The sequence below is a fragment of the Mastigoproctus giganteus genome, chromosome 9 (genome assembly GCF_048544385.1).
Source record: "Mastigoproctus giganteus isolate SK-2022 chromosome 9, ASM4854438v1, whole genome shotgun sequence".
Classification (NCBI taxonomy): Eukaryota; Metazoa; Arthropoda; class Arachnida; order Uropygi; family Thelyphonidae; genus Mastigoproctus; species Mastigoproctus giganteus.
Genome location: NC_143583.1, coordinates 158,450,025 through 158,475,014, shown reverse-complemented (window position 1 = coordinate 158,475,014; position 24,990 = coordinate 158,450,025). Strand labels below are relative to the sequence as shown.

General features: G+C 34.7%; 1 protein-coding gene across 1 annotated transcript in view; it reads right to left on the bottom strand.

Moving 5' to 3' along the window:
• LOC150080841 (uncharacterized) overlaps nt 1-24,990 on the bottom strand; it is an 852,072-nt gene that overhangs the window by 382,258 nt on the left and 444,824 nt on the right. Inside the window, exon 18 of the mRNA XM_090381010.1 lies at nt 19,746-19,955. Within this exon, the coding sequence (XP_090237136.1) occupies nt 19,746-19,955 (210 nt within the window). The remainder of the gene's footprint in view (nt 1-19,745; nt 19,956-24,990) is intronic.

Below are 24,990 nucleotides of genomic sequence, written 5' to 3'. Positions count from 1 at the left end.
TTCTAATAGAATAATGACATTAGAGACAAAATTTAATAGATACAGAGTTGTGCACGCTGTGATGCATGCATGGCTGCGAGACTGAACATTCAACTACCAGATTGGTGCATTAGCTTCTGTGGGTTTGCTGCCAGCATTCATCCAGCTTCAAGACAGTTGTTTCCAAGACAGGGTGTTGCCTCATGCCCTTTCAGCGATTCATGGTTCTTGAATTGACTCTAAATGCAATTGCAAAGTAATCGACCAATCCCGGTACTTCCACCACCGCCTCTGGCTAGAGTCACTCAACATATCATGCAATTCAAGAACCATGAATCGCTGCAAGGGGACAAAGAAGAATAAATCAGATCAGATCCTTGTTTAATGAGTGCAGGAAAATCTCAGATAACCCAGATGATTTTTTGAACAGGTATTTTGCATCAATATTTATAGAGGAAAGAGCCTTTGTGGTAAGGAGAAACTGTGCAAGTGAAGCTGGAAAGAATGAGATTATGATATTGAAATATCAGATTACACTAGATCTCCCATGTGCAAAAGATCTATGTGTGCAAATTATTTTTAGATGCCTATATTTTTTGTATGCAAAGCCATATTCGGATATATGGGAATTTTATAAAAAAAAAAACAACAAATGAAATCACAGTTACAAAATTGTCTGCATAATATAAATGATTGTGTGCTGTTTTTCAATATGTAGTGACCAGTCATACTAATAATACTATTGATACGTGATACTGTGAACCTCCTGTGCTGTGTGGACATCTAATGCATTATGTACTTGCTTGGTCAACTAGTTTTTGAGTGATGCAATGATTGAGCGATTTTTTTAAGATTTGTAAAAAATGGCTGTTAAAATAGTCAAGGAGGATTTAGTGCAGTCATCCTCAAGCATCCCTATCATAAGTATTTTGTCTTTCAGCTTGTGTGTGTGTGCTGTTTAAAATTGTTCTATGTAATTTCTGCATCTAGTAAAAATTGCAAAAGTGCAACTATGCATGGACTCATGAGGGAGAAAAGGAAGCTTAAAGAACCTTGAAATTATCTCAAGGATGAAGCTGGAGAAAGTGCATCACCTCAGAATGTGCATTTGGAACCAATGAATCGACAGTGTATGCTATTTGCATAAAGAATGATGCCATAAGTCATCTGTGCAGCATGGCTACAAAAATCATTAAATATATGGAAAACCTATTTTAATGCACATAGAATTGATGACATAGTTAGAAGATAATAATCAAAAGCACATCCCTGTTTATTGAAACACCATCAAGCAAAAGGCCATAAATATCTTACAGCACTTGCAAGCTGAAGAAGGTAGTGGAGTTTTTGGCAAGTAAGGTTTGACAAGTTTTGCAAGTGATATAATATGCACAACAGTAAGTGTAGTGCAAAAGCTGCAAATGCTAATCACTGTGCAGCCAATAAATATTCTGCTGAATTGTTAAATTTAATCCAGAGGGAAGGCTACTCACTGAACAGGTATTTAATGCAGATAATATGGGTCTGTAATGGAGAAGGATACCAGTAAGGACCTTTATTTCTAAGGAAGAAGTGAAAGCTTTGGAATTCAAGATCTCTAAAGATTGGTTAACTCTGCTTTTCTGTGGAAATGCAGGAGATTTTAAGTGCAAGCCCCTTTTAATTTATACATAAGAAAATTCCAGTGATTTGAAAAATGTTAAACAAGGAAGCCTACCTATCCACTGGAGATTCAATAGCCAATTGGGGTTGACAGGACAAATGTTCAATGACTGGTTCATAAAAGACTTTTACTCAATAGTTTAATGATATTGTAAAAGGCAGACTTTGCATTAGAAGGCATTTTTGTTAATTGATAACCTCAAGAATTGGACCACATGGAAATCACGAATAAAACTTTTTTTTTGAACTCAAAGATGATTGTTCATTCAGCCAATGGATCAAGGCATCATTTCCACATTTAAAAAATTATATTTAAACAGAACCTTTAATGCAATGTTCAATTTCTTAGAAAATCCAAAGGTAAATTTTCATGACTTTTTGAAGTCTTACACACACTCATGGATGTGATTAACAACATTCATAGTATGTGGAACAGACATAAAAGAATCTAAAATGAATGCTTGTTGGAAGATACTCTGGCCAGAATGCATTCATGTGTAGCAGGCAGCAGTAAACATCCAAGAAGCAGTTGTGGAAGACATTGCTGAATTAATAGCACTTGGAAGATGGCTTGGTGGCAAAGGCTTTAACGACTTTCAGCCTCATGACATCATGGAAATTGTAAAAAGTCACGAAGAGGAGTTTGTCTATAGAAGAAGTTAGAGTGTAAAGCAAAAAATGAAGAGCAGAAAGAACACTGCACCTGTGAACCTCTTTACTATTTACAACCTATAGAAGGCACTAAAATGTTCCAAGATAGCACAAGTTTTTCACAGAATCTTGATGCTGACTAAGCTCATGGAAAATTGATCAGAAGGGAGTTAACAGGGCATTAGCTCCATATAATTGAATGTTGGACGAATTGTTTTCTGGCATAGTACATCCATATAATTGAATGTTGGACAAATGTTGTTTTCTGGCATAGTACGTCTATTGTTTTTATCATTTCCTATTTGTATTACCTTATGCAATTAATATTAGAACTTATATAAAAAAAAAAAAAAAAACTTACATAGCAGTTTTAAATAGATCTTAGAACTTAATCTCCTATTTTCTATTGTTTCTTAAGTTCCTTTTGTGTGAATTTCAAGTGCATGGGGCTTTTGGAGAATGGTACCCTTGCATACATGGAAGGTCTACTGTATTTATTAGAATAAATTTCAAGCTTAAAAGTGATTAATGATCCTAGAGTTAATAGAATATACTACATAACCAGTAATTTTTTAGGGAGATTGCAAGAAAGTGCATTGAACCATCGAGGTTAATTATAAGGGCATTTGGACTCTGGAGGGATTCCCTTGAATTGGAGAAGTGATACTGCGTCATTAATATATAAAGGCAGTTCTAAGTTTGAAGAGGGTGACTACCAACCAATCAGTCAGAATGGTAGGAAAAATCATGGAGGCAATTATCAAGAGTGCAATACAGGATTATGTTAAATAGAAATGGAATTCTGAATGAAACACTGTGTGGTTTTGCAAAGGGAAGGTCATATTAGCTATTCTGACAGAATCATTCATGAACTGCATGCAGGAACTAATTTAAACATTATTTACATAGATTTCAGCAAGGCATTTGATTGAGTCCTGCAAATACCTTTAGGAAATACCTTTAGATGGATTGCAGGATGAGGATGGCTACAGGGCAGGAGGCAGAGGGTTTTGATTAATGGTTAGTTTTCTGATAGGGCCAATGTTAGAAGTGGAGTTCCCAAAAATAGGTACAGGGACCACTTCTGTTTCTCGATTTCCTAAATGATATTGAGGAAGTGACACAGGGTACAATGTCAAAATTTGTAGATGTCAAGATTAGTAGAACAGTTAATGATCAATGTCAAGCAGAACTTATTCAGGATGGCTTAGTATTAGTAATGGCCATATGGTGAGAGGAAGCCTAAGGCTTATGCTACACCAACCAAACAAACAAAAAAAAAAAACAAAAACAAAAAAACAAGAGTAAAATAATAATAGAATAAATAATTAATAAATAATAAATGAAAAATAAATTGCCAACCTATGCATTTCCCTCCTCCCGTAGGTGATCCAGCTGACCTTTGAATTTCCCAAACTATCAGCCTCTACCATCCATGTAGGTAACTCGTTCTAGTAATTTATAACTCGCTGGCTAAAATAAAACTTCCCCCATAACTTGAATATTCTAGAATCATTTATAACCATGAAAAGTTCTTTCTCATTCATTTTACTCTTGCCTCTTAGAGGCTTAAACACCTCAATCAAGTCTCCTCTATGGTGCCTAGTTTCCAAGCTGTGCAACCTACATATTCGAATCTCACCAGGTGAATTATCTGTCTCTGGACCCTTTCAAGAAGCTCTGACTTTTTTAGGTGGGGTCTCCATACTTGAACATAGTATTCAAAGTGTGGTCTAACAATAGCCTTATATATAGATAGAGCCTTATGTGTAATGGGATTATGACATCCTTGTGTCTACTAGCAAAGTTTGATAAATCATCGATAGGACACCATGGGCTTCCCTTGCAACCTGTCTACAATGCTTGGAGAACTTCATGTCTGACCGTATTGTAACACCCAAGTCCCTTTCCTCCACTACTGGCTTTAGTTCAGCTCCACCAAGTGTATAAATTATTTTGGGGTTACTGTTCCCTAGGTGTAAGACCTTGCACTTTGCTGAATTAAAGCAAAGCTGCCACTTTTCTGACTATCCCTGAAGTCTATCTTGGTCACTCAGAATTAGCTCTGCTTGATGGTGATCATTAACTACTCTACTATTCTTTACATCATCATCAAAATTTTAATGATGGTCCAATGCTCCCATTTTGTGACACCCATGGTTTCTGTAAAGCACTGTATTGAGCTGAACCTGTGGAAATAAGATACAGATGTTTATGAGCATATATTGAAACTACACTTACACTGAAATTAAAATTAAGAAACAAATAAATCACTAAACTGCTACAGCAAACCAATGCTGCCAATTGGGATATCGACAAGGCAAGATGCACCTATTTCTGCAACTATTTGAAAACAAAAGTAAAATTATAAGAACATAAAAGAAGAGAATTGAAAGGCTAAAGCAACACCCACCTCTGGAGGCATGAATGCAAGCAGCTATATGTTTACCTCCAAATAAGGGTGATTAGGCATATAGGAGCAGAATTGAATCTTTACCCATCCATAACCCCATCAATAGCATTAATTTGCTACAACTACCCCATTGCCCAAATGTTTCCTAGTTTCAGTTTCAATATTAAATGCGAAATGAAATTAGTTTCTCAAACATATTTATCATGTTTGATGTTTCACAAAAACATCAAACCCAGAAGGTATTAGAACCTATAGTGCTTAGTCCATGCATGGGTTGAAGGATAACAAGACAGAAAATACTTGTTGACTTTAGACTTGAAATTCTGTAGATTGTAATTTTCGGAAATATGTGTAAAGGAATGTTGTTCCAGAGAACAACATGGATGATGATGACTGATTGAGGCACATGTTCAGACTGGTTTGAAAGAGAGTAGGAGAATTACAGATACCAATTCAGAAGAACAGTGCCCATGGAAGTATCCAAAGTAAAGGCATCCAGCAGGAAATGAACATCTGTAAGACAAAGTGGAGAGACTTTGTAACAGATGGATCATTAATTGACCCATCTATTACAGTGACTACCCACTTTCAAATGGGTATCCAGTTTTTAAATAGAGTCAAGCAACTCAAGAAAGGCTTTGGAGGTAATTACCCTTTATGTGGGTATAGTATTCCATGGGTAGAGAGTGCATTTGAGGTTTGTACAGAGTGGGTAGTTGTTTACTCTAAGATAAAAAAATAAAATCCACTGTTTCTATTATCAATGGGTGTGTGTGCGCTCAGAGAGCAACTGGGTATCCAGTAACTGCTTCAGTTTCTGTTGAATTTTGTCCACAGATGAGTAAAATGAGCAATTGCATTGCCCTTGGTTCAACACTGATGGAATACACACAGTTGGTCGATAATCAAATGGGAGGTTTTGAGCTAGTTTGATTTGGCAATTGATGAATGTCTCCATTACTTTGGGACAAGTACAGGTAAGTGCAGTGGGATGATATTGGAAGGGAGGGATTTGTCATCCTTTGCAGGAACTGGCTGAATATTTCCATGCAGAAGGAAAAAACACTAGTAGAATAAAAAAAAAGAATAAAAAAGTTACATAGAAGAGGAGCAAGATCAAGGACCTGGAACTTTCTTGGCTTCAAGATTGTTGAGAATTCTTCTAACATCCTTCTGTTAATAGACCATGGGAGGCATTGAGTGGAGCATATTGGTTATGGTAGGACGTGATTTACTAAGAATTATATGAAAAGTAGGATAACTTACAACTTACACAAGATGAAAATTATAACACAAGTGTTAACACAGATATTACTTGCGCATTTTCACCACTTCCAACTTAGACAGACTTCAGGGATGGTTAGAAAAGTGGTAGCCATGTTTTAACACACAAAAATGCAAGGTCTTACACTAGGGGAATAGCAACTCAAAAATAACTTACACTTTATGGGGTTGAACTGAAAACAGCAGAGGACGAAAGAGATTTGGTAGTTAAAATACAGACAGACATGAAGTTCTCCGAGCAATGCAAATAGGAAATTTGGGAGGGGTGGCATCATGTCCTGTTGATGATTTATCATACATTTTCTTGTAGAGATAAGGAGGTCATAACCCCACTGTATAAGACAGTTGTAAGATCCCACTTATACTACTGTGTTCAGGCATGGAGACTGGGGGAAAAAAAAAAAAAAAAAAAAAAAAAACAAGCTTCTTGAAAAGACCAAAGACAGGTAACTTGTTCCTGGTGGGATTGGCAAAAGGGCATCCATATGAGAAAAGAATTAAATATGTTGGCTGCAGAGCACAGAAACGAGACAACTTAAGGTAGACTTGATTGGATAGAGATATGGAAAAAGGTGAAAGAGCACCATTAAAGTTTTTTTTTTTTTTCTTACCCCACCCTTTGTTTTCTTTCACCTTTTCCTACACTTTCCAATACCACAGTTGCAGTATATGACAATGTTATATATAACATTTAATTATAGAGACATATTACTATACATTTCAACTTATCCTGTTCAGGTACATTTCAATAATTATCAAATCAAATAAAATCTATTATCATTTACATGGCATTGGGCCTATCCTTCTTATATATGTTGATAATTTGCTAAATTCTTTTACAAGCCATTTGCTTATCAAAATTTAGACCCTTTATTGTCAACATTAGTATGGAAGTTCCAAATGCTATATTCCAGATAAATTATGATGGTTATAGTCCTCGGAAGATGTTAACCATAATTGTTGGTTGGTTGATATGTTGTTTAATGGCACAAGGGCTGCTAAGGCCATATTGTGCCTGATTCCATTCCATAGTGCAATTACCAGTTAAAATCTGTAAAATAATCCTGTCTGCTTTAAGAAATTGAAGAACTCAGCTAGATTTGCATCGTTTCCAATCAGATGGGGTAATGTCAAAGGTTCCTTGCAGATGTGAAAGAGATTTGAAAATTGTGTTTCGATAATTATTATAATGATTGCAATTTATTAGAATATGCCTAACCATATGTGTAGTCTGACAAAATGTATAAATAGGTGGATCTTCCCCCTTGAGCAGGTAAATATGGGTTAGATACATATGCCCAATACGTGCCCTAGCCAGAATCACCTCCTCTTGCCTATTTGATCGCATGCTTGATGGCCACGAATTTGGTTCCTGTTTAAATTGAAGGAGTTTATTGCCACACTGAGCCTGCCAGATTTGAAACCATTGCTCTTCACACGTTTTTTATGACTGATTTGTAGTCTGTATATGGCACTTGGTAGTTAGGAGATCTTGCAGTGATTGGGTGTTTAGCGGCTTGATCTGCATATCCATTTCCTTTGATGCCTACATGACCTGGTATCCAACAGAAAGTGACTGATTGGTTTACAGCTTGTAACGCAATAATCTGTGATCTGATTTGCTTCAAGATGGGGTGGATTGGTTTGGATGGATTTTTCAATGATTTTACTGCACTCAAGAGAATCAGAGTAGATCATAATTAGCTTTATGGACAGATTAATCACATGATCCAGAGCTATTTTAATCACCCCCAGTTCAGCAGAAGAGATGCTGCATTCCTTTGGAAGGGACAAAGAAGTAGAAAAGATAGAAGAAACTGTCGCTGTGCCCACTGTCGTACTTGTTTTTGAGCCATTGGTATATATTTGAAAACACCGAGAATTTTCTGCTACATGTGCAGCATGGAGTTTCCCAATGGTAAGGTCTGCTGCTTGCTTTTTCTCCCATTGTTGGAATGAGAAATCACAGACCAGCGTACAATCAGACAATGGACGGTTGTGTGTGTGTGTGTGCTCATTTCCTGGAAGACATTACCCATGTCTAGATTCCAACATTGTGTTAACTGTAGCAACCTTATCCCAATAGGTTTGTTTTCATCAGATTTGTTTTTATTAAATGTGGTCCATTGGGGCTCAAATAAGTATGGCGAGATAGGATGAAAGGGAAGACTCTGTATTCTTGCTGCATAGTTGAGGAGCAACATTTTCCTCCGAAGATGGAGTGGAGGTTCATGTGCATCTATATATAGACTCTGTACAGGGGATGTTCTGAATGCTCCTAAAGCAGTTCTTAGGGCACTGTGATAGATAGTGTCTAGCCGAGTTAGTGCACTTTTCCTGGCAGAATCAGATTGGAGCTCCATAATCCAAGTGAGAACAGATTAATACCTGATATAGCCAAAGCAGAGTGTATCGGTCAGCACCCCACATCAGTGAAGATAGTACTCTGAGGATATTTAATTTTTTCAAGCAAATGATTCTCAGGTATGTGATGTGTTGTAAGAAGTTTAATTCATTGTCCAGGATTAGGCCAAGAAATCTGATACTATTGGAAAGAGGTATCGTGAAATTTTTAAGTTGTAATTCAGGCTCAATCTTACATTTTTTACAGAAATGAATACAGTTAGATTTTTGTGCTGATAAGCGGTAGCCATTGCGAGAAATCCACAGCTCAATTTTGTTAATTGAGATCTCAAGCTGTCTCTCAATAGAATTCATAGTTTTTTCCTTGGGACGAAATCGTGAGGTCATCTGCATAGTGATATAATTCTACTGTGCTTGGAATATCATGGGATATTGTTTATTCTTATTAAAAATAGCATAGGACTCCAGATAGATCCCTGAGGGACCCCCCCTCCTCCTGTATATGAATTCTAGAAAGGTTCTAGAGTTCATATACTAACCTGAAAGGTTCTGCCCTGGAGAAATCTCTGAATAAACAAAGGAAGCCTGCCTCGTAGACCAAAGGTGTGAAGATCCCATAGAATACCGAAAGGCCTTTTCTAAATCAAAACTTACCATAACGAGGTGGTCATTTCTGACAAAAGCGTTTCTGATGTTTGATTCTGCTTTGGTCATCATATCTAATGCAGATCTATTTTGCCGAAAGCCATACTGATTTTTATGTAGGATGTTATGTGACTCAAGAAACTAGGTGAGGCGCTTGAGAAACATTTTCTCCAGTGTTTTCCCCAAACAACTAGTTAAGAAAATTGGATGATAATTTCCTGGATTAGAGAGGTCTTTTCCTGGTTTAGGGATGGCTAATATAAGTGAACGTCTCCAAGAGCGAGGATAAACATGTTCCTGAAAAATTCTGTTAAAAAATATTAAAAGAATTTGTAAAGCAGTATCATTCAAGTATTTTAGCATAATATAAAATATATCATCAGGGCCAGCTGCACTATTGGATGCTCTGTTAAGAGCTTCTGTTAACTCGGATATAGTAAAAGGCTGATTATATGGAAGAGTCAGACTGGTGTTAAATGTAACTTAACATTTCTGCTACCACTTTATTTTGTTGGAATGGAGCATCATATGATTTTGCTGCTGATTTTTGCAAAGGCTTCAGCAAAGGCGTTTGCTATGTCTTTGGGGGAAGACAGTTCCTGTCCATTACAGATCAATATTGGAGAGGATGAAAATGGATATTTGCCATTCAGATATTGTATTTTCCTCCAGATTAATCTAGTATCGGTATTTTTGGTGATAGTGGAAGCGAACTGTATCCAAGATTCTTTTTTGGCTTTCGTTCTCATTTGTCGTGCTTTAGCATTTAGTTTCTTATAATTTATAAGGTTAATAATAGTGGGATGCTTGCGGAAAATATTCCAAGCTGTGTTCTTTTCTTTTTTTGCTCTATTACATTCATCATTCCACCAGTAGTTTCATTGACTCATCCACTGCGTGGATGAGTCGACGACTGACTAATAGCTTTGTCAGCTGCTGCTAGTATCTGTTTAGTAACATGGTCATTAGCTTCATCTATTGACTGGTTAAGAGTGAAGTTTTAATCTAAAACTGTACTTATGGAAAATTTTTTCCTTAAGTACAGTTTGCCTTTGTAAATTTCCATCTTCTGCAAGTTTCTGGATAGGTGGGGGGTAGTTTGGAATTTACAAGTGATTGGAAGATGATCGCTATTTTGGGGATTATCCAATAATACTGCCCAACGTATACTTGGTACAGAGCCGGGGAGCAGATAGATAGATCTATGGCTGAAGTATTTCCTGTGGGAAAATGAAGAGTATGTGCACCGCTGTTCAGCAAAGTTAGATTTTGTTTGTCCATTAATGTTTCTATTAGCTGCCCTCTTTTATCCAGATGGAGACTTCCCCATAATGGGTGGTGTCCATTGAAGTCACCCATCAAACAAATAGGAGGTGGTATCTGGGCAAAGAGCTCATCAAAGTTTGAGTACATAAAGTTTGGTTCGGTAAAAGATAAATAGAAACAAGAGATAAAGATATTCCAATTTCTATTCTTACAGCAACAACTTCTAAATTAGTTTTTAAGGGGATTTGTCTAGACGGATTAGTAATGGATACCAAAACCACTACACCTCCATGGGCTGCAGTTGCTGCATTCCTGTCATGCCTGTACAAAGTATATTTCTTTATTGAAGGGGTCACTTGTGGAGTTACAAAATGTTTCCTATAAACAAATGCCTGTTGAATTGAAATCTCGGATTAGGTCATAAAGTTGATCTGTATTAGTACGTAGTCCTCGACAATTCCATTATAAAATGCACTTCATTATTTAGTTTTAGTGATAGGATGATCCAGTTGCTTTTTAGAGGCAGTAGGCTTATTGCGATCTATTTTAATTTTATCTTTTTTTTTAGGAAAGGTAGGCTGTCCAGTGTCCATATCTTCTTCGGCATAAATTTCTAATATAGGTTCTTGTTGAGTTTTGTCATCTGTATCCATTTCTGCAGTATTAATTTGGGTTTTAGTAAAAGATTCAGCTTGCCATCCTGGTCTCACTTTGGGACTTGATGCCACTAGCAGAGGGGATGTAAATTGGAGTATTACAAGTCTGGTCTCTGCTGTTTTGCATCAAGGATGGCTGAGGAACTGAAAGCTGAGCTCTAGCTCATTCAGCAAGTGATATGTTAGGTGGAACTGAGTCTTTGGTTTGTGTAGCAATTTAATGATATTTCTTTATATTTTTTTATACATTTGCATATGTACTTGCAGGAGTATCTTTCAGTATTTGTCATCTCACTTCCTGATAAGTCACTTTATTTTCAACTTTAAATTTCAGTATTTTTTTCCAAACTTTCCATAACTTGCACTTTTTAGAATATGCAGGATGATCTTCCTTGCAGTTAGGGCAAACTGGAGATGTTGCAGTACAGCCTGTTTGAGTAATCCTGAATCCACATTTTGGGCATACTGTGTTTCCTCAACATGTTGTTTGAACTTCTGGCACTTATAACACCGTACCAGATTTGGTATATAAGGGCAGATATGGCAATTTAGATAACCAGCTTTTATAGTATTTGGTAAGTTTGGAGTACTGACTGTGAGTAATACACTATGGGTTGGAATGAGACTGCCATCCCTACGAGTCAAAATTCTCTTAGCTTGTATGACCATTTGATCTTTAAGTTCTTGAACAAGGGTTAAGTGGGGAGATATTTTAACAAGGATACTACCAAATGTTGACATCTTTAACAACAATTCTGAATGTTTCGACTGTGTAGTTTCCACAAGCAAATCCCCTGACTGTAACCTTTTGACCATTTTAGGTAATCCAGCAGCATTTTCTAGAAATCTCTGTATGATAAATGGAGAGAGAGAGTTTGCTCACTGGTTGACTAGTTAGGAATGGATAATCAGGAAAGTTGGATACTCGGGTTGATAATTATCTATTTTTAAGTGCTTATGTTGCACACTACCTTCATTAGAACTATACCAATCTATGGTATTTGAGCTTGAAGGCTCTAAGACTGGATAAATTTCTTTATCCATGTCAGCTCCTTTTCACCCTGGGGAATTAGCTTTTCCACCAAGGTTACCAGCCCCACCACGGGGAGGCTGGAGGAGCAGTGCCGCTTGTGGCCAAGCGTAGGAGTTAGTAAGGTTAGTATACACAATAAAGAAAACGGTACTTTCCTTTCTCTTTCTATACTTTTAAAAAGTAGAGCTAACTAACAGAAAGACTTTTAAAGCGAAATAAACAAGGAAAAACTCAGTCGCTCTAGAAAAATCACCCTATGAATCACAGTAGAAATAGCACAGAAGATCATTTGGCCTCAAGATTCGCTTGGCACCCGGGGCCACCATAATTGTCTAGCCCTATGAATGTTTTTGTGGTGTTAATAAACATTATTGTTTTAATACATCTCCATCATTTAAACCTTGCAAATTCTTCATTTTAAAACTCTCCTTGTACGTTAATACATGTCTGTCCATTAATTTATACATGATTTTTTTTTTTTTGTTGGTGATATATTTCTTTAATAAGGGGAGGCTTATTAACATATTGTTCCACCCCACATACATACTACTGTTTGTGAAGAGTACACAGCAGCGGTGGCAAATTCTCAAAGTAATTTCACATACAAAGTTGCCAACTTTTGACTTTCAAGAAGTTGGAGATCAGACATTTGTAAGCAGGAAAAGGAGGTATTATTTGGGAAAAACAGGTGAAAAACAGTTTTTTTCTAACAACCAGTACAAAACAAAAGATTTTTCATAAAAAGAAAGTTTTTTTTAATACAGCACTAGAAATTAAATTAAACTGCCAAAATACATATTTTATTTTAAAACACAGCCATAGGACTGTTTACCAGTACTGTATGCTTTTAAGCTTTAGTTTACCTAACTTTTATTATTATTATTATTATTATTATTAATAGCCATATGGTGCAAGGAAGCCTGAGGCTTACGCTGCACCAGGAAAAAAAAAAAAGTTCCTGAGTTACCCTGAGAGAGAGAGAGAGAGAGAGAGTGTGTCAAAAGTAGAAGAGAATCACCAAGAAAGAGAAGAATGATGATATCCAGCTCAGGACCCTGGGTGTGCCAAGCCCATACTCACCAGATGTGAGCCCCCGGGGTGAATTTTTTTTTGTTTGTGGATTTCTGTGGACATTCTATCAGATATCAACTGATTCTGATTTCTTCAAGATACTGTAGAAGAGGCGACTTAAGAGTTGACTTAACAGTTCTGAAGAGAGCAAAGTGACATACTTTGCTCTCTTCAGAACTGTTAAAGTCAGTTTTGCTGATAAAAAAAGACCATGCTGGCTAGACTTGGCTGTCGGGAGCAATCCAAAACTTTACAGAAAGAGAAGATCTGAACTCAGTTAAGAAGTTTTTCTAACCTGGTTGAATATTCTCTCATATTTAGCACTGCTATGAGAAATTGTTAAAATGCCATGCACACCATGGAATAATATGATTCTTGGTTGGGGCACTTTTCAGTGCCCCAACCAAGAACCACTGCACATCAGTTCTTTCTTCTTTCATAACAGCATATGGTAGGCTTTCACAATGAAACTGACAGAAATGATGCTGTAAAAGCAGCTCTCAGACAGATCTTCAGTGACTCCTGTGCGAACGTTTGGTTGCCACGATCCCTACCCCCTACCCCCAATGATTTTTTTGTAATGTAAAAAAAAAAAAAAAGAATTTCTATGAAAATGGTAATATATGTTTGTTTGTTATTTGGTTTTTAGGAGCATTAACAACTAAGGCCATATTGCTTCGGGAATATGCGATGGTCATTCCCTGACCTTTCCGCATCCTCCGTATTTGGTGGTGACGGGCTCGAACCCCGGTCTAATCAAGAAGCGTGTCTACGTACTGCTGCTCCTTCCCACCTGGCTACGGAGGCGCCTTAATATATGATAATAAGCTAAAATTTTACCACTGAATTTACTTTATCAATGTTTTAAATGAAAATACACATTTTGAAGTGTTTATCATTAGCGAGACATATCTACTTGTTATCTATTACATTGGAATAACATATTTTTAAAATCCTAAATATATATGTATAAACATATATATATATTAGTTAACCTATAAACACAATTCATCAATTCTGGAACACAACTTACGTAGAACATAATGTAATTTGCTATCAACATCTACCAATTTGTTTCTAGCTTTACATTTAATTGACACTAAACTATAAATTCCAAGTTCACAAAGATAAGTAGTGCAAAAAACCACTAGGGTCTGTTTTGCTAAGCTGAAAATAATTTTATATTTTTTTCTTTCATCTTTAATCAAAACTCTGTTAAGCTCACACCAGAATCTAGCAACATTTTGGCATCTCCATCTCAGCTTAAATCCAATAATTCTTGAGTATCGTCCTCTTCTACAATATCTACTTGACATAAAAAAAGATTTGGAAAGGAGAAAGAGTTGTTGAAAAGTCAGGATAACTGGAAAATAATCTCTCTAGTTCCATTTTAAGTGTTCACAAATGTTTATAAATAGAAACTTTAACCTCACTTAGATCTATCTCAGTGTCTTCTATGAACTATATCCAGTGTGGGGAAAACAGCAAAATATGACTTCTCAACTTTTATGATCCAAAGGTTGAGCTTGTCTTGGAATGCTTGGATTTTCTGTTGCTTTGATGATTGTTTTCTCTCATCCCTGCAATGTTTTATTCAGTATATTAAGTTTCCAAAAATGTCTAAATGTCTCTAAATTGGCTAAATATGCCAATTTAGAGAACCATGATGAATTATCAAAGTTTAAATGTCTTGTCATGCACATATCTCACAAATGCATTTAATGTGCAGTGCTAGTAATGCCTATGCTCTCATCGATTTGGATACTCCATGTTTTGGTTGTTTGCAGCTCCTTAATCAGTTAATATTTATTATGCCTTAATCCTTATTATAAAGCCTTGAATGGTTTGCGCAGGCTCAATGCTGAACGGATTCTTCTGCTTGCTCAGATTAAGAAGCTGAGGGGACATAAATTCAAATAGAGGAAAGACAGTTGTAGAATAGATGTGTGGAAGTTTGCCTTTAGCCAGCAGGTAGTTAATTGCCAGAACAGACTTCCATCTGTTGTTGTGGAAGTTGATAGCTTAAATAAATTTAAGGCTGAACTAGACAAACATTTGGAGTGACCAGATGGGTGAAATCGGAAGGTGGTTTTTTTTTTTTTTTTTTTAGCTGATGCTGTATAACTTACTTTCTTGCATCATATGCCTCAACTAATACTAATACTCTGACATATCAAAAATTTGTCATTTCATTGTTGAATTACTCAGCAAGATAGGGAGATATGGTGCAATACTCCAGCTTCCTCCTTACCAAGTATGTTGTGGACCATTCATTTTGCTGCTGGAATTATAAGTTTTTCAGCAATGGTATGTGTTTTTTTTTTTGTGTGTTTTTTTTTTTGTGCAATAAGTAAAAAAACCTCGTAACTTGCTTTCAGAAGTGAATGATAAGCCTTGTGTGAAACACCGAAAACACCATAGGCACTCAGCCTTTGCTGCTTTACATTCTCTTCTTTCAGATTGAAGTAATCAACATCTTTGTTCAGAATGATGTGTCTTAAGATGCCATTCCAGTTTGCTTGGTTTCAACGATTCCGGTGATAGAATTGATATGCAGACAACACACTGCAGCTTTTTCTTCCCTTTTTCAAAAATATTAGTGAATCCAAACTTGATAAAGGCTTTGCTGTAGTTAGTTCCTTTTTTGCTCATGATATTTACAAAGGGTATTTGCTGAAATTGAAAATAATATGTAATTTTTTATATTAAAAAGTTGCAGCAATTATAAGTGTATAAAATTAGCTCTCCTTCGATCAAAGATAACAAGTAGCCCTTACCTCAATTCAAATAAGATTATACTCAATTATGTTGGACTTATAGAATTCACTTACAGTAAAATCGGATATGTTTACCAGCCAAGGTGAAAAAGCACGACTAACCAGACTGCATGGAAATACGCAGTGTGAAAATATACATTGTCCCTTAGAATTTTTATTGTAGAAATTGAATGTCTTGGATCATAACGATGACTCGTTCCAAACAGCCATACAAAATGAGGCTGATAGGAGCACACAGATAAATACTAAGTCAAAAAAACTGTTCCAACTATTTTTGAAATGGTCACCTAAATGTTTGCACTGTATAGTCGTTGGATTGACTGTTCCACTTGAGTGTAGTCAAAGGTTGAAAGAATGAAAAAAAAAAAAATATATATATATATCGTTGAACTAGTCAAGACTGCTTACAACCCCCCTACCCCTCAAATTTGTCTTGCAACCCCATGCTTGAGAACCACTGCCGTAAAACATGTATTTCTTTATCTTTAATGATGGTAAGAAGTACTGGAAACTTGTCCACAAAAAATTTCAGATTTGAAAATGATGTGCTACCAACTGATGAAATTTGTGCTACCACAGAATTTACACAAGCATCATATTTCAATGGGAACTTGTGCACATATAGCCATAACATATATACTCACTGAGAGAACAGAATCTTCTTCTCCTGTCTTAGACTCTCTGAAACCGTGGTGACAGAAATGACTTTGACTAAGTCAGAATCATCCTTCTAGTTTAGTCTGCTATGGTAATAAACTAACAAAATGGAAGATCTGAAAACTCTTAGTAAAATAAATTTGCACATAACATTCTTAAATATATCTAAGAGTAAAGACCACAGTATGTAGATGCAAGGTATGTTGGACTGAAGAGCTAAGTTTGGATTTTCAAATGTTGGCTTAACATTTAAAGCAAATTGCTTCTAAGCAGATAACATGCCTAGAATTATCAGCTGGGTGGCCTGGTAGGATTGCTTTTACCAGAAGTCTGTAATTCAGAAATTCTTTTTTCTTGACTTCATCAATTGTCTTCTGTCATAACTTTTGGATTATAAACTGGAGTTAAATATGAATCAGTAGCATTCACTAGTAACCACTTGTTATACTTTTCAATTTAGTAGCTCTGAAAAGTGCTCATATTGTTTTCCTCACCACTTCTAACTTCTTCTTTAAACATATTTGTCAAAGGTTGCACTGTTCTACTAGTCTAGTTACATTTAACCAAAGACATCCAAATCTGTATACATATGCTTTAAAATCTTTTTAACTTTGGTGGCATGCCTCAGTTGAAATTGTTCAATCTATCTTTCATTTTAGTACTTCCTTCTAGACAGTAGTAAATATCAACCAAGTATTTATCCTCTTTCCAAGGAAGCCATGCAGCTCCCTTTTCAGCATACAAATTAATACAATGACACAAGGACAGCCAATTAACACCATGTGCTCAATTTCTTCTTTTAATATCCTTACTACTCCAGTTTTTAGGTCTACCCTAACATATGCATTAGCACTAAGTGCCATACAGTTTTTTTGAAAAAATCCCATATACATTCGGGTTGTTCAGAGGAAGATATCAAGTACTATACCCCATAGATTCACTCTCAAATATTGGAAATTGAGATCAATTGGGTGTTTTGTTTTTTTTTTTTTTTAATTACAAAAGTCACCACAAAATTGGATATAGCTTGAATTCACTTTGATTACTGCCATCCACAGCAGCTGGAAACGGACCACTTTTTTGCAGCTGTCACTACTACATCTTTCGCCATCTGTGAAATTCACTAACAGTACCTGTTGTTTTTGTTCTTCCGCAACCATATTTTTTTGTTTTTTGGTATTTCATTATAGGAAACATATTTCAGAACAACCCACTTCCATCATCAGTACAACTCACAGGAAGACTATGTTCAATGACACATCATCTTCACTATGAAATGTAACATACATTTTTGTATTTCTTTCTAAGCACTATATTCTGTCATTATGCTTATTTTTTTGCAAATGTCTGATTATGTTGAATTTCCCACTGCTTGTAATTTAAAAATCATATCTACACATATTTTTCAGATTTTCATACTAAGGAAATCTTTTACAGATTTTTGCACTGAGAAATGACTGTACATAATTGTGAAAAACAATGCTATTATCCTACATTTCTGGTGCCTCCGTAGCCAGGTGGGCAGGAGCAGCAGTGCATAGCACATGCTTCTTGATTAGACTGAGGTTCGAGCCCGTGCTCACCAAATGCAGAGGATGCGGAAAGGTCAGGGAATGACCACCGCATATCCCCCGGAGCAATATGGCCTTAGTTGCTAATGCTCCTAAAAATCCAAATAACAAACAAACAACTAACCTACATTTCTATTTTGCAATGTAGAACAACACAGCAAATCTGATGACCAATTCATTAACAAAACCAAGCAGAAATTCACAAAATTAAAAAAAAAAAAAAAAAAAAAAAATCAAATCCAATTTTAATGTAGTGTCATTATTTTTTTGTGAAAAAGAGACAGAAAAACTCACCTCCTGCAAAACCATGGAGAAACTTTGTCACTAATTACATTATAACAGTGAGACAGAGAACGGTCAAATCAAGTAAAAAAGATGGATTCTTTGTTGTAAAATACTTTCTGTGCTACATTTCTTGCATGCTGTCATTATGCTTACTTGTTTGCAAATGTCTGATTACATTACATTTCCTGCTGCTTTAAATTGAAATTATTACCTTTTTCAATATATGGAAAACCTTGCATATATGGATTCTAAAAGTTTGTTCATATTTCTTACTGAAAGGCATTGTTAATTTGCTTTGCACTCTACAAGTACTATGAAATATGCCAATAACAGCGAACAATGCTACTATTTAGCAATGTACACGACCAAGCACACACAAAACAGCCAATTAATTTTCAAAAATAGGAAGAAATTTGCAAATTTAAAACAAAAAAAAAAATTATAATTTTAGTGTAGTTTTTTTTTTCTTTTTTGAAAACAAAAGGAAAGAGAAACCCTTGGTCATTGGCTATATTAGATGAAGTTGGATAAAAATGATGGATTCTGCATCATAAATTTGAAGAGTTAGTGGCTATACACACACATGATGGTTTCACATACCTTTTTAATAAGGGCTGGCAGAAATACTGTGAAAAGTGCATTAACAGGACTGCCTTGAATTTAATATCAATCTAGTACTAATACCTTTACTGAAAACTCCTTATACCAGGTCATACTTGGTGATATTTCACAATTCAGATATAAATAATCTCTCTCTCTCTCTCTCTCTCTCTCTCTCTCTCTCTCTTTGTTGTCAATTATCTTTCCCAGAAATAACTGTTTTGACTGATTTAGTTTATATCAGATTTATTATTCTTCAACCCTCTGACAATATAGACATACTGAGAAAACAGTTGCCAGAGTGTTGGCAGGTTATTAGAAATAAATAACAATAATACTTGGGGAAACTTTATTTATAATAGGACAATATATAACAACTCACTATAAAGGTTCTTACATATATGAAATAATTTTAATACAAGCTTTGGTTTGTATTAAAATTATATTACATTAATTAATATGTTAATACTTTTCCAGACATGAAACTTTTACTTTAAAGTTCATAATTCCACTACTGTTTTTCATATCTTTCACACTACAAATTCATATAATTGTAACTAAGTAGCGCACAGCTGCAATGAGAGGGCAATACCATCACATAGCTGTCAGGATGGTGACAAATAAAGGGCACTAACATACTTCTCAAAAAAGAAATGCTACTTATTTGTAATAAAAAAAACAATTACAAAGGTGTTTGCATATGAAAGCTGGATACCATCACATAAAAAAAAAATAAATAAAAAATAATTCTAGTACAAACTTTATTTTTCAAATAATGAATAACAAAGGGATGTTTGTCTTACTATTAATAATGTATATAAAATTATTTACCTGGGCGTCCATCATCACCTCTTTCACCTTTAGAACCAACTAGTCCTGGAGTGCAATAACCACAATCTTCACCTTTTGAGCCAGGTTTTCCAGGAATCCCATCAACTCCTCTTCTTCCTGGTGTTCCTGGCTCACCTGGCAATCCAGGGAGCCCAGGATGTCCAACTGGGCCTTTTCTACGATGTCCATAACCAGGATAACCTTTATCACCTAAAAGTGTGGTTAATGCAATTGTTTTATTTATTATTTTTATTTATTTTATTTTTTTTAATTAGGAATCATTATAAATAATGTATGCACATATCATGTTGCATTTATCTATGATAACCAAAATGGCATGAAGAATATTATGTAAAGTTTGACCTCCAAAATTGTTGAACTAATGGCAGTAGAAACACTTTTGTATAAATTAAATGGCAATGCTGACTGTAATACATTTGGAAATTTAATATACAGAGAAATATTAAAGATTGAAATGTAATTTATAATTTCTTTTTCTATCTCCAAAAACAAAATACAAAAAAGAATAATTTATTCTAAAACTGAATTATGATTTAATAGCCAAAAATCAATTCTATTAAACTTAAAGACAGTGGCATAACTATGCCAATGCAGCGAATGTGGTGAAGTGGGGCCTACTGCTCTCCTGCCCGAAACAGAAAAAAAATTTTGTTCAGTAAAAATGTAAGTTTTTACATTTTACATGTCTATGAACAATAATTTTTTTTCACACGAAGCATGTTTATTGTTAGCTAGCTGCACATACAAGCAAAACTGCAGTGAATAGAAGAGAAATGTATTAGCATAGCTCTGGGCAATTTTTAAGGATTTGCAATTATTATTATTATTGAGTACAGCCACTCCCTGACTTACACGAATCAGGTTAAGGGTTGCAACTCCGTGGAACTCTAAGTCAGTCGGAATTTCTCTAAATCAGTGGTTTTCAACCTTTTTTTTAATAATGGCACCCCTAGTAATTTATTTTATTTTGCGGCACCCCTACTCAATTTTCTCAATATATATATATGAAATATTAAAAATATAAATGTTATATGATATTTATTACAATAATATAATTATTATAATAAATATATAACATTTATATGATATTTATTACATTTCATAATACAAATTATATATAAATATTTGATAAATATTTATTACAAATTATATATAAATAAATGATAAATATTTATTACAAATTATATATAAATAAATGATAAATATTTATTCCATTTCATAATACAAATTATATATATACAGTATATAATTTTATTCTTTATATAGAGGTACTAAGTAAATATCAAATCACCACAAAATTAAAAAGATACTGTACACCTTTTTATAATGAAATAAACATAAATTAAAAAATAATAATAAGTTTAAGTAACTTAAACCCAAATTACGTGGCACCCCTGGAATGTTGTTGCAGCACCGTAAGGTGCCGTGGTTCCCCAGTTGAAAACCACTGCTCTAAATGCTTATACAGCATTTGCCACTATGTGCACTGAATTTGATTGAAGCAAAAAAGAAATGTTCAAGGAACATGTAAATAGAATTATTTAATCAATTTTTTGATTTGATGTGCAGGAAAAATTACAAAAGTGTGTTTTTAAATAAAAATATTAAGAACAAGTGCCAGTACAAACACCTCAGGGGTGCTCACTTCTGAATTGGATTTTCCATCCTTATTATTAACAGCTTTCCATCTCTGATATCCATCTCCACCTGAATGTTGTTTTGTGATCACTGTTGATCCTTTAACATATTCTTTTATATGAGCACTGTCCTTTAAAATGATATTCATTGTTCAAGCAGAGAGACCTAATTCCCGTGCAACAGATGACAAACTTTTCCCTTCTTTGTACTGCTTCATTATTTTCACCTTCATTTCTAAATCAATTTTGTTTCGTTTCCTAGCACTGTCACCACTTGAACTTTCTTTTAGTTGCTTTCGCTTCATCATTGTAATAAGTAAATAGGAATGAAGAGAAAATTCTGAAAACTTAATTATGTTTCTTATATGACTGAAGAGTTCAGTGAAGGGGAAACCTATTTCACCATAATATTGTAACGTAAAAACCCACACAATTCCAGTTATCAGTATTATCACAAATGCAATAAGATCGAGTTAACTATCCATTTATAATAGATTGTGCTAAGAGAAAAGCCCAATAAACTGGAAAGTGCAAATTGTTTTTATTGTTATATGGTAGTGACCTCCAGAAATGTGTTTTAGAAAAATATCACAAAGGCATTCAAAATTGGTTCTTATAACCGAACATATATGATAATGATGAAAGTATAGTGCATTTTAATTATTTGAATTGGTTTTTTGAAATTTTATTCTATAAATTAACTGGTGCCTACTTATTTTATGTTACGATTGTCTCCAACCAGACCACGCAGCCCTTCCTCTCAGCAAATAGCAGCATTTGTAAACGTGTCGGCTGCGTATTTTGTTTTTGCATCCTTTAGTTAAAAGTGATTTTTGTGTTGTGCTTATTTGACATAAATTTATATAAAAGTAATACAATGTCCATTATAAAAATAACCTTTTAGAGGGATCCCATCAACTAAATAGCTTAGTTATATAGAAAAAATTTCAACTTCTGAGGTCTTGGAGTGAATAACCAAAAAAAAAAAAAAAAAGTGTTATTGGGCTCGCATTATATTTTCACAATACCTCCATTTATTCCCTCTCCCATAATAAGGTACCAGATTCGTGATTTTCACTCAATGTGTTATGTTTATATAAATCCCCGTAACTCATCAGTGCAGTTTTTATTTATGTAAACAAAGGCAAAGTCATTAAGTTCGAGGTGCCAAAATAGTACTGCTGTTTGTTTCAGTTAGATCCAAATCCAAACCAAAACTAAAGTATCTAAAGGTTGCAGTTTCCTTTGTTCTTTACTTTCTCCCAATCGTCTCATAAATGATTTATGACATTATAACTCACATGGCAGTGTGCATCCATTTTTAAAACAGTAATGGATCAGCGTTAATGGTGGTAAAGTGTAGGTTACTGAGATTAGGAGTGGGGTATTCTGCTATGTAACGGGTGACAACATAACCAGAGTAAGAGTAAGCTGTGCTGAAAGTCTAATTTAGATTTGTGCTAATATTCCATCTCTCATATTCTATAGCAAACTAATATCCTGGCGCAATATTTTACAACTATATCATGAGTACTTTCATCCTTATCAATAAAAATTTGTAATTTTTTAATCTTTTTAAGTAACCAAACACAAATGCCATTCCACTGGCAAGTTCAATAAAAGATTATATTTAGTTCAGTATAAAACTTTTATAATTATTTTTTTGAATTAACCATGGAGAAAAAGCATAAAAGAAGTGTTTTTAAAGGCAAAATAAAACGTGCTGCTGATGAAGCTCTAACAAAAGAAGTTATAAAAATTGACTTCATATTTTGCTCATCCAGAAACAGAATTAACATCAACAAGTCAAAATGGAAAGGTTAAGCAAGAGAATGACATTCAAAAAACACCTGAAGAAGAAGAATCAAGTAGACCGTCTCCCTCTGCAGAAGAAAATGAAGTTTTTTCCACATTGAAACTGAAAACATCAATATCAAAAATCTTAAAAAAGAGAATTACCCCACTGACATTGCAAACTATCCAGAGAATTTAACAGCAGATATGGAGACATATTACTCAACCACGTAAATCTGGATTAAAAATGAACAAGCAATGGTTGTGCTACTCCAAAAAATCTGAATTCCACATATCGTGAGCCATGCTGGATGTTTTCTGGAACTAGATGTAACTGGACGAAAGGCATCAATTATTGGCAAAATCTGTCTACTAAAATAACGGACCATGAAAATAGCTGAAAGCATGTATCATGAAAGAAACATGGAAAGGCAATAACAAGACTTGATAGATTTATAAAAGAAAATTTTCACGAACAATGTAATTTTTGGAGAAAAGTATTAGAATGGGTGATTAAAATAATCCTAAAAATTATCGAGAAATTTATTTTCTTTAAGGGGTCATCAAGAAATTAAGTGATACCTACATTGGAAATTTTTTGTCAGATGTAAAGTTGTTAGCAGAATGTGACCTAATTATGAGACAGGTTGTGGATTTATCGACTGGAAGTGTTACTTATTTAAGTCCCAAAATCCAGAATGAAGTTACTGAATGCTTGGGCCAACATTTAAGAAAACAATTAACTAAGAATATTAAAGAAGCCCCATATTTTTTGATCATTGCTGATACAATGCAAGATATATCAAAAATGAATCAACTAAGCTTGGTGTACCATTATGCCCATATTGTAAAAGATGCATATGACGACAGACCTACATGTACAGATGTCAGAGAAACGTTCTTGGTTTTCTCACTGTTATTGATGGATCAGTTGCTGGAATAATGTCAATTATTTGTGACAACATAAATTCAAATGATCTGGATTTTTCAAAATGTCATGGGCAAAGGTACAATGGAGCAAACGCAAGGAGTGGTGCATATTCATGAGTACAATCCTGCCTAAAAGAATTACAAACAAATGTGTTGTACAAATGTTGTGTGGTGCACAATCTCAATCTAGTTATTAATGATACAGTAAATGGAGTACCAGAATTATCCAACCATTTCAGCATTGTTCAAAGTATATTTGTGTTTTTTGGCTACAGTATCAACTGTTGAGATGTTATAACAAATTACAAGTGAATGTGATATTGTATTAAAGAAATTAAATCCAACTTATTGGTCTATTCGGCTTGCATCTATAATTGAGATTTCCCGATCTGCTAATGGCATTAAATAAAATTTACATTTGTTTGGCATTACAAGAAGGCAAAATGGGATGACTTGTGAGATTTCTTTTCTTCTTTCCTTGGTCGGATTACTGTTTCAAAACTTCTGATGTCAACGTTTGCACAGATCATGTCAGTGAAATTATTCTTGCAAGAATGGAATCCTTTATCCCACACACTCCACTTTAAAATCTCATCCTTTATCTAAACCTTGGTTTTCCAATAAATGTGCAAGGCTGTCCAAGAGAAGAATGTTGCATATCGTAATTGGCTTGTTTCTAATTCTTCAGTTTAATTTTCTGCCTACACCAAAGCTCGCAACAATTGTAAAGCAGTTATTAATCAGTCCAAACTAGAGTTTGGACAGGCTAAGGGTAGAAAACTTGCTTCTTGCCCTAATGGTAGCCAAGCATTCTGGTCCCTTGACAAAGCTATTGGCCTCAACTTTTGCCCATCTCTACTCCC